General features: G+C 28.4%; 1 protein-coding gene and 1 long non-coding RNA gene across 2 annotated transcripts in view; one reads left to right on the top strand and one right to left on the bottom strand.

The window, feature by feature from the left end:
* LOC130672307 (uncharacterized) overlaps positions 1 to 10,669 on the bottom strand; it is a 123,370-nt gene extending 112,701 nt beyond the window's left edge. The window contains exons 1-2 of the long non-coding RNA XR_008990682.1: positions 10,155 to 10,669; positions 9,003 to 9,263 (exon numbers count right to left, since the gene is read on the bottom strand). This is a non-coding gene — a long non-coding RNA (uncharacterized LOC130672307). The remainder of the gene's footprint in view (positions 1 to 9,002; positions 9,264 to 10,154) is intronic.
* Positions 10,670 to 10,721: 52 nt separating this feature from the next.
* LOC130672301 (headcase protein) overlaps positions 10,722 to 15,059 on the top strand; it is a 121,176-nt gene continuing 116,838 nt past the window's right edge. Inside the window, exon 1 of the mRNA XM_057476795.1 lies at positions 10,722 to 12,249. Coding sequence (XP_057332778.1) covers positions 11,378 to 12,249 — 872 coding nt within the window. The 5' untranslated portion in view covers positions 10,722 to 11,377. The remainder of the gene's footprint in view (positions 12,250 to 15,059) is intronic.

Below are 15,059 nucleotides of genomic sequence, written 5' to 3'. Positions count from 1 at the left end.
AAGTATTAATCGTAATTTAAATAATTAAGTGACTAGGTGATGAATAATTAAATTTTTTTTCTCAAATAATTTACTGATGATAATTTCAATTAATTTGATTTTTTATTTTTAAAAATAAATTTGAAATTACACTAGTAAATTTTTTTGACTTTTCAAAGGGTCAACACGAATATAATGGGGCAGTTCGGTCCACCCAAAATTTCAATAATAAAAAAAATTAATCCTATGACTTTTTATTTAGGTTCATTTTGCCCCTACTCTACTAAATTTCAATGCTGAAATTTTTTCAAATTAATTACCAAAAATTTATCCCTCAAATATTACAATCAATAATTAAAATTTTTTCAAAAAATTGATTCAATCAAAGTTCAATTATTTTCTCAAAAAAATTTTTTTATCAAAAATCCTAAAAATATATAAACACTCGATAAATAAACTGCCAACAGTAATAAAAAAATCTTAAAAAAAAATAAACCGAAATTTGAGTGAATTTTCGACTGGTCTAATTCCCATGAAGTTTATGGGAGCATTTAAAGGGGCACTGCGACTTACTTTCAGTATAACATGAACTCTCTAACTAAACTGCATATAGCCGTAAAGTCCATATACCCATATATATACATATACATCTCAACATTACCCACACCTCTATCAGAACATATATACATATACACATATATATAAAACGAAGTAGGAGGTGAAGGTGAAGGGTGGAATGTAAAGAGCGTGCACGAGTAGATATCGATTCGCAATGGGTGAAGCTGAACTCCCCCGTCGACCGGGTAATTTGCGATCCTGACGAGTAGACCCCTAGCACACCAGGCGCTGCCCATACAGTGATGGGGAATTTTCGCAACCCCCATTCCACATTTACTACTACTACCTAACCTGCAGAGTTCTGTACTCTCGTTCTCTGTCTTGCTTTCACCCCCCAACCCCCTCTCCTACCCACCCGCCCTTCCGTATCATCCTTACACAGCGGGGTTTTAAATACAATCACATATAAACACTCCAATACTACATCGTGTACATATATAATACATATATAGATATAGATATAGAGGAATAGTACAATGCCACTGGGGTTGCTAACCAGCACACGACGTACCGACGTAGTACCCGACATAACACACTACCGAGGACGTTTTGCTTGGTTGCATCAGACATGCGCAAAATGAAATTGAAAGTGCACGCCCACTGGCATTGCCAACGAGCAACTTACTCTCTCACTCTCGTTTAAAATGAATGCGGAAACCTAGACCTACACATCCCCTACTGCTGCTGCTACCACTGCCACTGCTACCACTGCTGCTGTCGCTGCCAATGTATATATCACTACCCTTTCTCCTTCAACCCTGATAGCTGTACCACCCCATGGTCAACCCGGTGCCCCCAACCTTCATGCACACACAGACACACTCACACACTCTCTGTCTCATTCTACTGCCACGATTCTGCTGCGGCTGCTGCTGCTGTTCCGTACCCCCGACTAAACTCCCACCTGCTTCCGCCCTATCCAGGCTCACGGCCAAGGATTCTCTAGTGCCAGCGAAATTTCGTGTTATGGTGAATGTTATGTACCGAGCCACGACTGCAGATATTTTTTTTTGGTCTTACAGTCCAACTTTCCTAAAGTTGCTAGTCCTCTAAAGTTTTCAGGATACGATCCTTTAAATTGCTGGTGTTTTTGGCCGCGATTTTTACAGGACGAATCGAAGTACGAAATTCTGGCGCGATATTTAAATTTTTATAACGCATCGGAACGCGCATAGGGGAATAATTATCCTAGAAAGCTAACAGAGTAGGGTTATAAGGAAAAAACAGCGAATTTAGAGAATGGTCTGGACGAAGAGAGCAACTTTAGGGGACTATAACTGTAATGCTTTAGTTATTCAAAAGCACTCGTGTTAATGTAAATAATGGATTATATTTTTTTATACCACCACCTGAATACTTTATTTAGATTTTTTTAAAAAGTGTTAATGTACTTTCTGAGTGCCGGTAGATTATAATATCAATTAGAATGACAAATGTAAATAAATTTATGATCATTTACAAAAAATATAAGAAATTAAATTTTGCCGGTAAATCTTTTGCTTTAATCGAATTAAAAAAAAATTATTTTTGTTTATAAATTTTGTCATGATTAATAGACCAATGTAATTAAATTTGGTGCTTAAAAAAAGTCATTCATATATAAATTTTATCACATGTATAAATATATAAATTTATATAGAATAGAAAGATATAATTCATTGCTAGTAAATAAAATAAATAATAATTTGTCGTTAAATTTTCTATCCTCTGACATAAAATTTTGATCTGCTCGACCGCGCATTTTTTTAATCCATCACACATATATACAAAAATCTAAAATCTATATATATACATATATATATTCAAACATACGAATAGAGAACAGTAACTCAACAAATGAAAATGAATGGGGTTCAACTTTGATATATATTTATACATATATACATATATATGTTTCAGAAGAGCTACATCCTGCTGCACACGCGCAATTGTGAATTATAATCTTTTGCGACCCTTTTTTTATTTTATTTCATAACTATTATTATTATCATCGGCACATATGCACACGAACACTGAACGTCAACCGAATGATAAATAGTAAAACTAAAATATTTTTAACTGCCGCAAGCAAAGTCAATTTTTATTCGCATTTGTATATAAATATAATTTAAATTTTTTTAACATCACATATATTTTTACGCATTAATGCATGACCAATAGAGTGTGGAGTAAAAGCATATCAAGGACAAGGTCATATACCACCTGGTAGCTTTAAATTTACATTATCTACCAGCGTCCACGATAAAAAAAAAATAAAACATCCAAAAATTAGCTCGGTCTAAATTCTATAAATAACAACATTATCAAAATAGGCACACATATATTTGATATGTACATATATATACATGGCAACTCATCATTGATGATCAACGTCCTGGAAACCCGAAACGATCAAAACAACTTCTATTCATTTCTCTGTCCATTCAATTTAAAATTCTAAGCTCTGTTTCGGTTCGTCTTTAAAACTGTTAACTGAGTGAGGCCAAGAGGAAGAACAGAGACAACTATCCTTTAGTTCAGATGCGCCATTTTATATATATGTATATGCACGAAAAAAAACGGAGAGCAAGAAGAGGGGAACGTGGAGAGGGATGGACCTTGAAGAGGAGTGGGGACTGCTAAGTGCGTAGTACACCCCAATATTCCAGAACCATCTCGTGCTTCTGTTCCTTCTCTTTCTACTAATACTTGTACGGGAATATACAGATATATATGGGTAATGTATATAATGTATATAATGGATGTATGTATGTATCCTTACTCCCTTAACCGAGTAGAGGTCCTCGGGTTGACGTTGAATTTTCGAACGACTGACCTGCTTTACTCCTATTTCTCAAGCCCCACTTTACCTTCGGATCTCTATATTTACGCGATTCCAGAGTAATAAATGTTATATTATGTTACGTTAGTTTAGTAGTACCAGTCATTCTATACATAATACACAATTTACTCTACCCTATGATCTGTGTCTACAGTCCTCGGATTATTTTCATTTTTTACCGCTTTGTTATTCTAGATATTTTTTTTTATTTTCGCAATATTCACTCTCTTAAATTTGAAATTATAAGAATAGTGACTATACTGTTTACTAGCGAAAAGTATGACGCTAACTCAAATAGTGATATTTTTTACTGGCAATAAGTTACTATTTACTGCCAAATAGTGATTGTCAGTGATACTGAAGTTACACAGAAAAAAAGAATTCCTTGACGCAAGAAATATTTTGTATTATGAATTGAAGAAAAAAATTTTTCTTGGCTCAAGAATTTTTTTCTCGCCTAAAAAATTTTTTTCTTGTTCCGAGAAAATTTTTTCTTATCCCAAGAAAAGTTTTGTTTTCACTTTATAATACAAAAAATTTCTTGGGTCAAGTAAAAATTTTCTTAGAACAAGAAAAAATTTTTTGCGCCAAGAAATCCTTTTTTTCTGTGTACCCGACGTCCAATAATTTTTGGACTTTTTTTAAAACGATAAATCATAAAAAAAAAAATATTTGAAAAAATGCACCTGTAGTGTTTTTAATACTCTACATGTGCATTTTTTAGTTTTTTTTTTTTTGTCATTGATTTGGTGAAAGGAAATAATCCGAAAATTTTCAATTGTCTGCTAACTTCAATATCATGATTGTCACGTGATTATCACTAATTTTGTTATACAAGGAGAAATTATTCTTGTTTGAAATGCTATGGCTATATATCAGCCACCTGACACATATCGAAATAAACGCTTGCAAAAATTATTATGGCCATAGTAAAAATGACAACGATAATATCACAATTATTGTAACTGGTAACTAATGTAAATTTTACTACGGTGTTTATTTCATGAGTGTGAATGTAGCAGGCATCAGACAACTTTATAATTATTAATAAATAGAGTAAATAATTAATCAAATAAAATTTTAACAAAATGCGCATTTAAAAAATTCAAAAATTAATTAGTACATTTTTTATAAATATTTTTTAAAAAATTATTTACCCTATTTATTTATGACTTTAAATTTGTCTGCTGACTGCTACATTCACACTCATATTTATTTAAATTTCCGTTAAGTGGCCAACATGGTCCGGCATTACTATGACACCATAGCATTTTGAACATGAATTTCTCCGTGTAGAGAGCAAACTCTAATACACATGGGAGACTTTTTTGAATATTTATCTGTGCAAAATATTTACCATGTACGTTTTTAGTATTTGATAGTCAGAAATATTTTTACAAAAAATAATTAGAAACCGGACTTTAATTGGCAGTTAATTTTATTAATTAAGAATTTGAAACTGCGTAAATAATTTGATTCGGATTTTTGGATTCGTGATGACAAATTTTTTTTAATGCACTATTCAATTTTACTGTTGCAAATTTATTTTGTAAAATAATTTTATAATATATGTAATTTATCAAGCCGATTAAAAGTTAATTTTTCATTGAGATTAACTTTGAATCTTAATTTATATATTTGCGATGGCAATGTTATTTGGTTTCGCCTTTCAAAGACCCTTTACGATCGCCAATAAAATTATGCAACGTGTAACACGAGTCGTATCTCGTTACAAACTTGTGTTGTTGTTGTTGTTGTCGTTGTTGTGTATTGTGAGTTCCACGAATGTCACGTATAACGCAGAAAATGTGCGGTATATATTTATATATAACATGAACGCGGTTCTCATCTCTCTTACACTAACAAATTTGACAAACTAAACTATATATAAACATATATATATGTATACTAATATAAGGGTCTCACCAAGCGGCGTTTGAACTTCACATACACACAAATATATGTACATGTACATCCAATAATATATTTATATAAGTATACAGTATATATATATGAGGATGTGTAGGTGAATAAAAGGATCAAAATTCATTGCTGCAGACGTGGTCTGATCTTGCCGCGCACGTCGTATCGACTAATATAAAACGAAATCGAATTTTTTATTACGTCAATGCAATAAATACAACACACGAATATTAATTATTGCAATATATTTTCGTGTACCATTAAATATATAAGGTAATTGCCAAATATATGTATACATATATATGTAAATTGAATTTTAATTAATTACGTGACCACCAAATTTATTCGATTATTGTATTAATATATATATATATATATATATATATATATATATATATATGTTTGATTAATTGTCTAAATGCATAACGCATTAATTTAATGAGTTAATTGTAATTATAATTTATTAATAAATACATGATTTGAGGAACAAATGTTTGGTGGAGTCAAACCAATGATAAATATGCGTGTTAATTAAATAATTGATTAGATAATCATTATAGTAATTAATTAAAATTTTGATTGACGCTTAATCATTCATTTGATGCATATCCGTAAACAAACAGACAATGATATATTATATGAGTAATTCAATTAATTAAGATGGTAATTTTTGGTTCAAAATTTTCTCTCTGAAAGTGTATTATCACGCAGAGAAATTTTTAGTAAAAATTACCCGAAAAGTTTAATACTATAAGGACATATGGGGTAATAATATCAGAATTTTTCCCATATACGGTAAAATATACTACTCGATAAGATGTAAATGAAGTGCAATTTCTACTAACAACGTAGTAAAAATTTAATTACTGGCTAGATGTCCTTTCAGTACCAAATTTTATGGGTAATTTTTCTCAAAAATTCTCTGTGTGTAGTGAAATTCACTGATTCAGTTTTGGAGAGTTCAGATTTAATTGTAAAAAGGCATTTTCGAGTTATGAGTTTCTTAGTAAATGTAAATTTGGTTATTTTATGGTAAAAATTTGTTTTACAAAACAACTAATCAAAAAATCCGCGAAAACCGATTTCTAAATACCGTTATTGTAATTAATTTATGACAGTAAAAATCATAAGAATTAAAGTGTCCTGCTATTCAAAAATTTTCAAAAAAATGTCGATAGTAGACTAACTTTTTTAAAAACTACTTGATCAATGAAAAAAAACTTTGATTTTTTGCTCAGCTAATTTTCAAGTTTGAACCCTTCTGATTTTTTCTCTACACAGGAAATATGCTGCCCAATTTCAAAACACGATAAGGGACAAATTTGTCAAAATCGATTTTCTAGTATTTTTAGTTCTATTAGTAGAGTTTTTTTGAATATGATTCAATTCGCATTTCAAAAAAATAATTTCTGTCAATTACTGAGTTTTGAAATTGGGCGGCCAAAATATATACTTTTAATCTGTTATTTACAATAACAATAAACTAATTGTGCAATTTCTTTGAATCAATATCAGTATTATCAAACATATATTTTCAATTTATCAACTACTATAACAGTATAATTATTTTGATAATCATACTAACGAACTGGTATTAAAAATATAAATATTTGACCTAAAAAAAAAAGTTATCAGATACATAATTATATATGTTAATTTAGTCTGGACAAATTAAGATAAATATGAACAAATAAAAATAAGAATAATAATATTGTAAAAAAAATAAAAATAAATATATATATGACAGTCAATTAAATGGCATAGGTCAAAAACGTTGTAAATAAAATAAAAAATAATATTATATTTACTTGCATAATCTAATCATTTCGTTATATTGTTATTCAAAAAATTTATTAATATATTTTTGTTTTCAATTCTGCAACGCACGTGCTAAGAATATTATCAATATATATTATATATAATATGTGTGTAATAAAGTACACAGAACTCTCAGTGAGTTGTTACGTATTACATACGATAAATAAATAAAATATGAAACGAATAATATGAGATCAATGTTTACTTAAATATCGATAAAAAGAACATAACAAGTGGAGGAAAGCGAACCAGAGATCATCAAGGTAAATAAAAGGAAAAAAACAAACAAATAAGTCGAAAGTAAAATGTGTGCAAGTAAATACTGACTGTTATGTTTCATTTTTAAAAAAACAACATGTATAAAAAATTTAAGTTAATGTGTATCCTTTTATTTGCTATGTGGGGTAAAATATATATCTCTTCCCGAATGAATCCCTAGTCAGTTACTATTTCGGTGACCTTGGGCTAAATTTAAAAAAAAGGGATCGGTTGTAATTTAGTGATAGTGACACATGGACACATTTGACACTAGTATATATATTGATATGTACATATGTGATCGTAAACTCACACACGCAAGAGTTTAAATTATATGAAGATACGTACACGCAATGGTTTTATAATAATATATATCATTCACAATTAATATATATATTTTTTATGTGATTAAAATTATCATTTAATCTCTTTTGAAAGGGCGCCAATTATTGATAATTTTAATTTTAATTTTTTTGAAAGATATTTTTGGGGAACTTTTGAAGAAACCGCATAAGTTTTTTTTTTGTTTTTGGTTTATCAAATAAATTACAAAGAAAAAAATGCACATGTAGAAAATTAAAAATACTACAAGTGCAATTTTTAAAAATATTTTTATTTTATAATTCATCGTTTTGAAAAAAAATCTCAAGATTATTAGACGTCTGCTAACTTCAGTATCATTGCGACGAGTGTGTATGTAGCAGACATCATACAAATTTAAAATTATAAACAAATAGAGTCAATAATTGATAAAATAAAATTTCGAAAAAATGCATATTTAAAAAAATTTGAAATTAATAAGTGCATTTTTTATGAATATTATTTTAATTATTTACTCTATTTATTTATAATTTTAAATTTGATGTCTGTTGCATTCACACTCATATCAATGCAATTGATACTGAAGTTAGCAAACGTGTAATAATTTTTAGATTTTTTTTTCGACAACTTAATTACAAAAAAAAAATAAAACTAAAAAAATTAACATACAGAAAATTTTTAAAACTACAAGTGCAATTTTTTTTAATATTTTTTTTTGTCATTTCGAAAAAAATGCAAAAATTATTAAACGTCTGCTAGCTTCATGAGACTGAATTGAGCCGGCGTCTGATATTTTTTGGATTTTTTAAAAAATTATAAATTATTAGAAAAAAAATATTTTTAAAAATTGCACTTACAGTTTTTTTAATTTTCTACATGTGCATATTTTTACTTTTTTTTTTTTTTCTTCAAATTTAATTGTTAAAAAAAAAGTCCAAAAAATTTTGATTTTCTGCTGACTTCAGTGTCATTGCAATTTTTTAAAAATTAAATTTTATCATGAGCATATTTATATTTGTCATATTTATGCATGAGGATATTTAAAAAATAATAAAATCAACTTGTCAAAATTAAAAATCAATTAAATAATTTTTTAGTGTCGCCTATTGTTATAAAAACTCGCGTAATTATCGTGCATTGAACTTGAACAATAAAAAAATGATTATACGTCAAAAAAAAGCTGCTCACTGATCGATAACACCAACAATTTAGTTAATAAATCACAGTAATAAACAAATTATTAAATCAAATTTTAATTACTCACTCATAAAATTTTCAGCCGCCATCTTAACCACCAAATTGTTAACAAATTTTGGCGTCACTACTCGATCACTTGTCACTTATATTTAAAAAATACTCGATTCACTTTCACAATTCACAACTCACTATTTAAAAAAAACTACAATAATCACAATTTAAAATAACAATTGTTTGAAAATTACAATCACTGATAAAATCACTAAAAATTCACCTGCTGTTGGTTGCCCGCTGGCTTTGTCTCCCGCTCTTACTTTTTGTTCTCCCCCTGAAAATTAAAAAAAAGATGGCGTCTATTTTAAATAATCGATTCATCGACCTCGAATTTTTTAAAAAAATACTAATTAATCGATACAATTTTACAAGTCGATAATTTGAAAATAAATTTGATAAATCGATATATTTAAATTAAATTAATTAAATAAAAATAAAAAATATTCAAATTTAAATATTTTAAATAAAATAAACAAAATTTTAATTTAAAATTAATCGATTACTAAATAAGAATATCGAAATATACGATTAGATAAAATAAATATAATTAAAAAAAAAATTTTTAAAACTTCGATTTTTCTGGAAAAAATTGATGCTGAAGTCAGCTGAGGTCTATTAATTTTTTTATTTTTTTAAAAATGACAAAATAAAAAAAAAATTCTATTTAAAAAAATTGCACTTATAGATTTTTTAATTTTCTACAAGTGCATATTTTTTTTCTATTTTTTTTTTGCAATTCATTTGTTAAAAAAAAAATTCAAAAATTATTAATTATCTTTAAGGCTGAAGTTAGCAGCCAATGAAAAAAAATTTTTTTTTTTTTTTTCAAGAAATCAATTACAAAAAAAAAAAAAAAATAAAATAAAAATTTGCACCTATAGAAAATAAAAAAACTACAGGTGCAATTTTTTAAAATAGTTATTTTTTTATAAATTATCGTGAAAAAAAAATCCAAAAATTATTAGACATCAGCTAACTTCAGTATCATTTTTTGGTCCTAAAATTTAATCGATTATCAAATAAAAATATCGAAATGCACAATAAAATAAAACAATTATCGTTAAAAATTAAAATCTTCATTAAATCATAAAACTGTCAAAAAAAAATTTATCTTTCATCAAAATCCGAAAATAAAATATAAAAATATAAATATATATTAGATTACCTTATTTTTATAACAGAATTAATACATTTACGCAACTGCGCAATTTGAAACTTCATATTAGCAAAAAAAACCAAAACAAAACAAAGAACTTGGATATAGGACGTAACATATATATATATATATATATATAGCCCAGTGTGTTTTTCGGCGCAGCAGGCTTAGACACAAAGAAAAGTTGTACCCAGTGTATCTACTACGCGTCCACACACTCAAAGAGTATTACAGCCGAAAAAAAAGTAAGACAGAAATATTACAAGACAATATCGTAATACGTAAATAAAATGAGACAGTAGATATGTTTACGTTTAAAAAGTGCAGGAGTAGAGCATCAGCGGAAGTAGCGAACAAGTGAGTGCAGTAGAGAGCAAGAGAACGAGAATAAGGGAGAGAGAGGTCTAGTTCGTCTGGGTCGCGTCGCGTCTTGGCATCACCGCGTAGCTGTGTCTGTTGTGTTGCCGCAGAGTGTAGCGTAGACAGAGACGCCACAATCGATTTGAACCTCGAAGTGCACGGAACTGACAGAGACCCAGCATACGAACGGAGTGCATCGATTGGCGCGTTAGCCGTGACCCCCACCATTAGCTTTCGCTTTCACCCAATAGGGTCTCACTTTCGCGCTCCGAGTTCGAGCCGTCTCTTGTGCCGGCAACACAGCGTGTCTGCTTCTCATTCTCAGTGTAGTAACGGTCGTGAGCTTTACGTTGTTGTTTATAAGCTAATAAATCGAATAATAATAATAAACGTCGTTATTATTTAGTCGTTTTAAACTTTAAAAGAAAAATTATTCTTTAAATTTCAATTGACAAAAACGTTATCAGTGCATTTGTGTTTAAACTTTTAATATTTAATCTTCTCACTGTTTGTTTTTGTGTTTGACTTTTTTTTTTTTGTTGACCTTGATAGTGAACTTTGTCAATTTAAATTTCGCTCTTTAAAACCACTGATATTTAAAAATAAAAACATTTCCCGCGTTTTTTAAATTTGAATTTAAAATTTGTGTTTTTAAAATTAAATGTATATAAGTGTTTGTAGTTGTGTGTCCGTACATATCAGACTGTGTTGAACATTGACAGCGTATCGAACAATGCGTGCAATTTAAAAAAAAAAAGCGCGCGAAATAAATAAAAATAAAATTTTTTTTTTTTTTTTTTTTTTTCTATCTTCCGGAGTAATAAAGATAAAAAGTGAGTTGTGGTATTGAATAAGTCGAGGTCAAGGTTGACATGGCACCAAGAAGACACGCGGGTGGTAGCCATGGTCTACTGGAGATGGCCGGTAATCACGACATGCCGATGGACAATTTGGTAAATCATCAGCAGACAATTACTGGGTCTAGTAGCAGCAGCAACAGCAGTACCAACAGCAATAATAATAACAGTAACGCCAATAATATAAATAATAACAATGGAGTGACACATTGCTGTGCTCCAAGTGGCGAATGTTTGCGTGCAGACGCACTCATAAGATTTAATTCTCTGCAAGACGCAGTAAAAGTTATTTGTAATAATGAGACCTGTCCAATGGGTCAGTATATGCATCGCGAGTGTTTCGATGCGTGGGAACAGACACTGCTGACTTATTTAAAAAATTGCGGTCGCGCACGCAGTTGGTCCGAGAGACAGCGTCACCAAAACTTGTGGACCAAAAAGGGCTACGACTTGGCCTTCAAGGCCTGCGGCTGCCGATGTGGAAGAGGACATTTGAAAAAAGACCTCGACTGGATCCCGCCAACGGGTTTCGGTAATTTGACGGGCAACAGAACCGAAGAAATGGAAACCAAGAAGAAGAAGAGACGCAATAGGCAAAATACCAGGCCCAGTTTGGCCGTTTCTGCGGGTCCACCTGCTGTCAATTACAATGGACACGTTGGTGCTGGTGCTAATGGAGGCACGGGTGCTGGAGGAACTCGCGGTGGCACAGTAAGTGAGATACAGATGATTGAAAGCCTTCGTGGACGAGCTGGTTCATTGTCATCTAGCAATGGTTCAAGTTCACCTCCGGCTAGCAGCGAGCCCAGCATCAGTCCGCTTCATCAACCCCAGGCTATTGTCAAGAAAAAGACAAAGGTTGACTTTTTTGGCGAAACGAGAATTCGGTAAGTCTTTTTTTTTTTAGTAATTTGGACCAGTGTGAATGTAGCAGACATCAGATAAATTTAAAATTTTAAATAAATAGAGGAAATAATTAAAAAAAAAAAATTTACAAAAAATGCACTTATTAATTTAAAAATTTTTTAAAAATTTTGTTTAATTAATTATTTACTCTATTTATTTATAATTTTTAATTTTTCTGCCTGCTACATTCGCACTAATAATGTAGCAGACGTCAGACAAATTTAAAATTGTAAATAAATAGGGTAAATAATTAAAAAAAATATTTATAAAAAATTCACTTATTAATTTTTAAGATTTTTAAAAGCGCATTTTTTAAAAATTTTATTTTATTAAATATTTACTCGATTTATTAATAATTTTAAATTTGTTTGATGTCTGCTACATTCACACTAATTAATTTGGAGTATTTTTACTGTTTACTGTTTGCTCTTCTCATTGGTTAGGAGTTTCCAAAATTTTATTTGTTATTTTTTTAAATTTTTTAAAGAAAATATTTATTTTTTGATGATTTATGTTTCATATAAATATTCAATTTAATTGAATTGTTTTCGAAAATTTATGATCCTGAAGTTAGCTGACGTTTAATGATCTTTGGATTTTTTTTAAATAATAAATTATAAAAAAAATAATATTTTAAAAATTTGCACCTGTAGTTTTTTAGATTTTCTATGTGTGCATATTTTTATTTATTTTTTTTTTTAATTTAATTGGTGAAAAAAAAAATCCGGAAATTTTTAATTGTTGGTTAATTTCAGGATCAATAAATTAGCAGACGATTAATGATTTTCGGATTTTATTTTTGAACGATTAAATTAAAAAAAAAAAAAAACCTAAAAAAATGCACATGTAGAAAATTTAAAAAACTACAGGTGCAATTTTTCAAAATATTTTTTTTTAAATTAATCGTTTTTGAAAAAATTAAAAAATTATTAGACGTTGACTGATTTCAGTATCACACAAATTTATGTTAGAAAACGATGACATTGAACTACATATATACACATATGTGGTATATATATAGATATACTATTCAAAATTACCTAGTATCCATTAAAAAAAAATGTAATTTACTTTTAATTGATAATTGTTAATAAATTTTTATGATTATTTTTATTTCGGAGTCAATGACTGAGTAAATATTTTTATTACGTAATTACATAATTTTGTGATTAACATTTAATTACATAAAAAATTATTAATTTTATACTAAATTAGAAAGTCGGTAATTTATTTTATGAATTTTTAAATATCACATTTTATTTATTTACTTGGAATTAAATAAATTTGATTAATATTTTTGCTTTTGTGGAATTTTCAAATTATAAAAACGACTAGATTTTTTTTTTAAAGTTTTTATATCGTTAATTTTTATTAATCATCTTTATAAAATTTTTTATAAATAACTAATTACAGTCAGTAACCGTAATTAATTACAAACACAGCTGGGCAAACTCTTGTCTATTCAAATTTATCTCTTTCTGAAATATCGCGACAGTTTAAAAACCTAAAATTTTTTATTAAAATTAATTTTTACTCAAAAAATTTTAATTATAAAATCACTCAAAATTAAAAAAATTCATTTATTTAAATTTGAAAAAAGTAAATAATTATTTAAATAAATAAATAAAATTTTAATAAATTTAAATTACGATAACATCGTAATTTAAGCATAAATATAGTATAACAATATATCAAAACTGTCATAATAATTGAATGAATAAATTACTGTTTAACATAAAAATAATTTGATTGCAAATAAATTAAAAATTTCAAAAATCTAATCGACCGTAAATTCAAAAATATTTTTATTTAAAAAAAAAAAAATTCTCTTGACATATTAATGACTAAATTTAAATATTATAATTATTGTTTGTGGATTGTTTTGAATACGAAAAATTAAAAAAAGAAGTATTTCAAAAAATTGCACCTATAGTTTATTAAATTTCCTAAATGTGCATTTTTTTACTTTTTTTTTTTTTAAATCAAATTGTGAAAAAAAAAATTCAAAAATTCTTAATCGTCTGCTAACTTCAGGATCATAATAAGCTGACGTCTGATGATTTGTAAATTTTTTTTACAAACCATAAATTTAAAAAAAAAAATTTGCACCTACAGGTTTTTTGATTCTCTACATGTGCATTTTTTTAGTTTTTTATTTTTTAAAAACTAAATTGTAGAAAAAAAAATTCAAAAATTGTTAACTGTCTGCTAACTTCAGTATTATTATTATTTTTATACTTTTTTTTATAAAAATCTATTTTGTATCGACGATAAATATAATCTGACACAATCAGAAGCCAACTCGGTACGTCTTTGAAACTCGATCCGATCTATCGTTCGTGGATCTATAGAGCAGGCAACTTAAATCCAACTACATTTTATATACCAACGATAGTTTCTTCTCTATCGTACGTATTTAATTTTTACTGTCCAATAGATTTAGTTGATGTGAACCCAGCAGTCTTACATACATATATCCACATACATATACATATGCGTATATATGGTATATACATTCCTTTCAGGCTTGTTATCTTTTATTTTATTTTTATTCCCATATTTTTTATCTCTCTTCGTCGTTACACATACTCAACAAAAGTATACAGACCAGGGCTAAAAAAAGAAACCAACCGAAACCGGTCGAGAGGTTTGTTGTTGTTTTCGCAGTGAAAGAAGTGTAGTAGGGATTCGAAATACTACATATGATGTGAACTTGAAAAATAAAATAAAAATCGTGGGCCTGACATCAACATCCTTTTTTTTATTCTCATTTATTCGCCTTCAAGGACAA

Source organism: Microplitis mediator, chromosome 7 (genome assembly GCF_029852145.1).
Source record: "Microplitis mediator isolate UGA2020A chromosome 7, iyMicMedi2.1, whole genome shotgun sequence".
NCBI lineage: Eukaryota > Metazoa > Arthropoda > Insecta > Hymenoptera > Braconidae > Microplitis > Microplitis mediator.
Note: the sequence above shows the minus strand (reverse complement) of the source record. Positions and strands in the feature narration are given on the sequence as shown.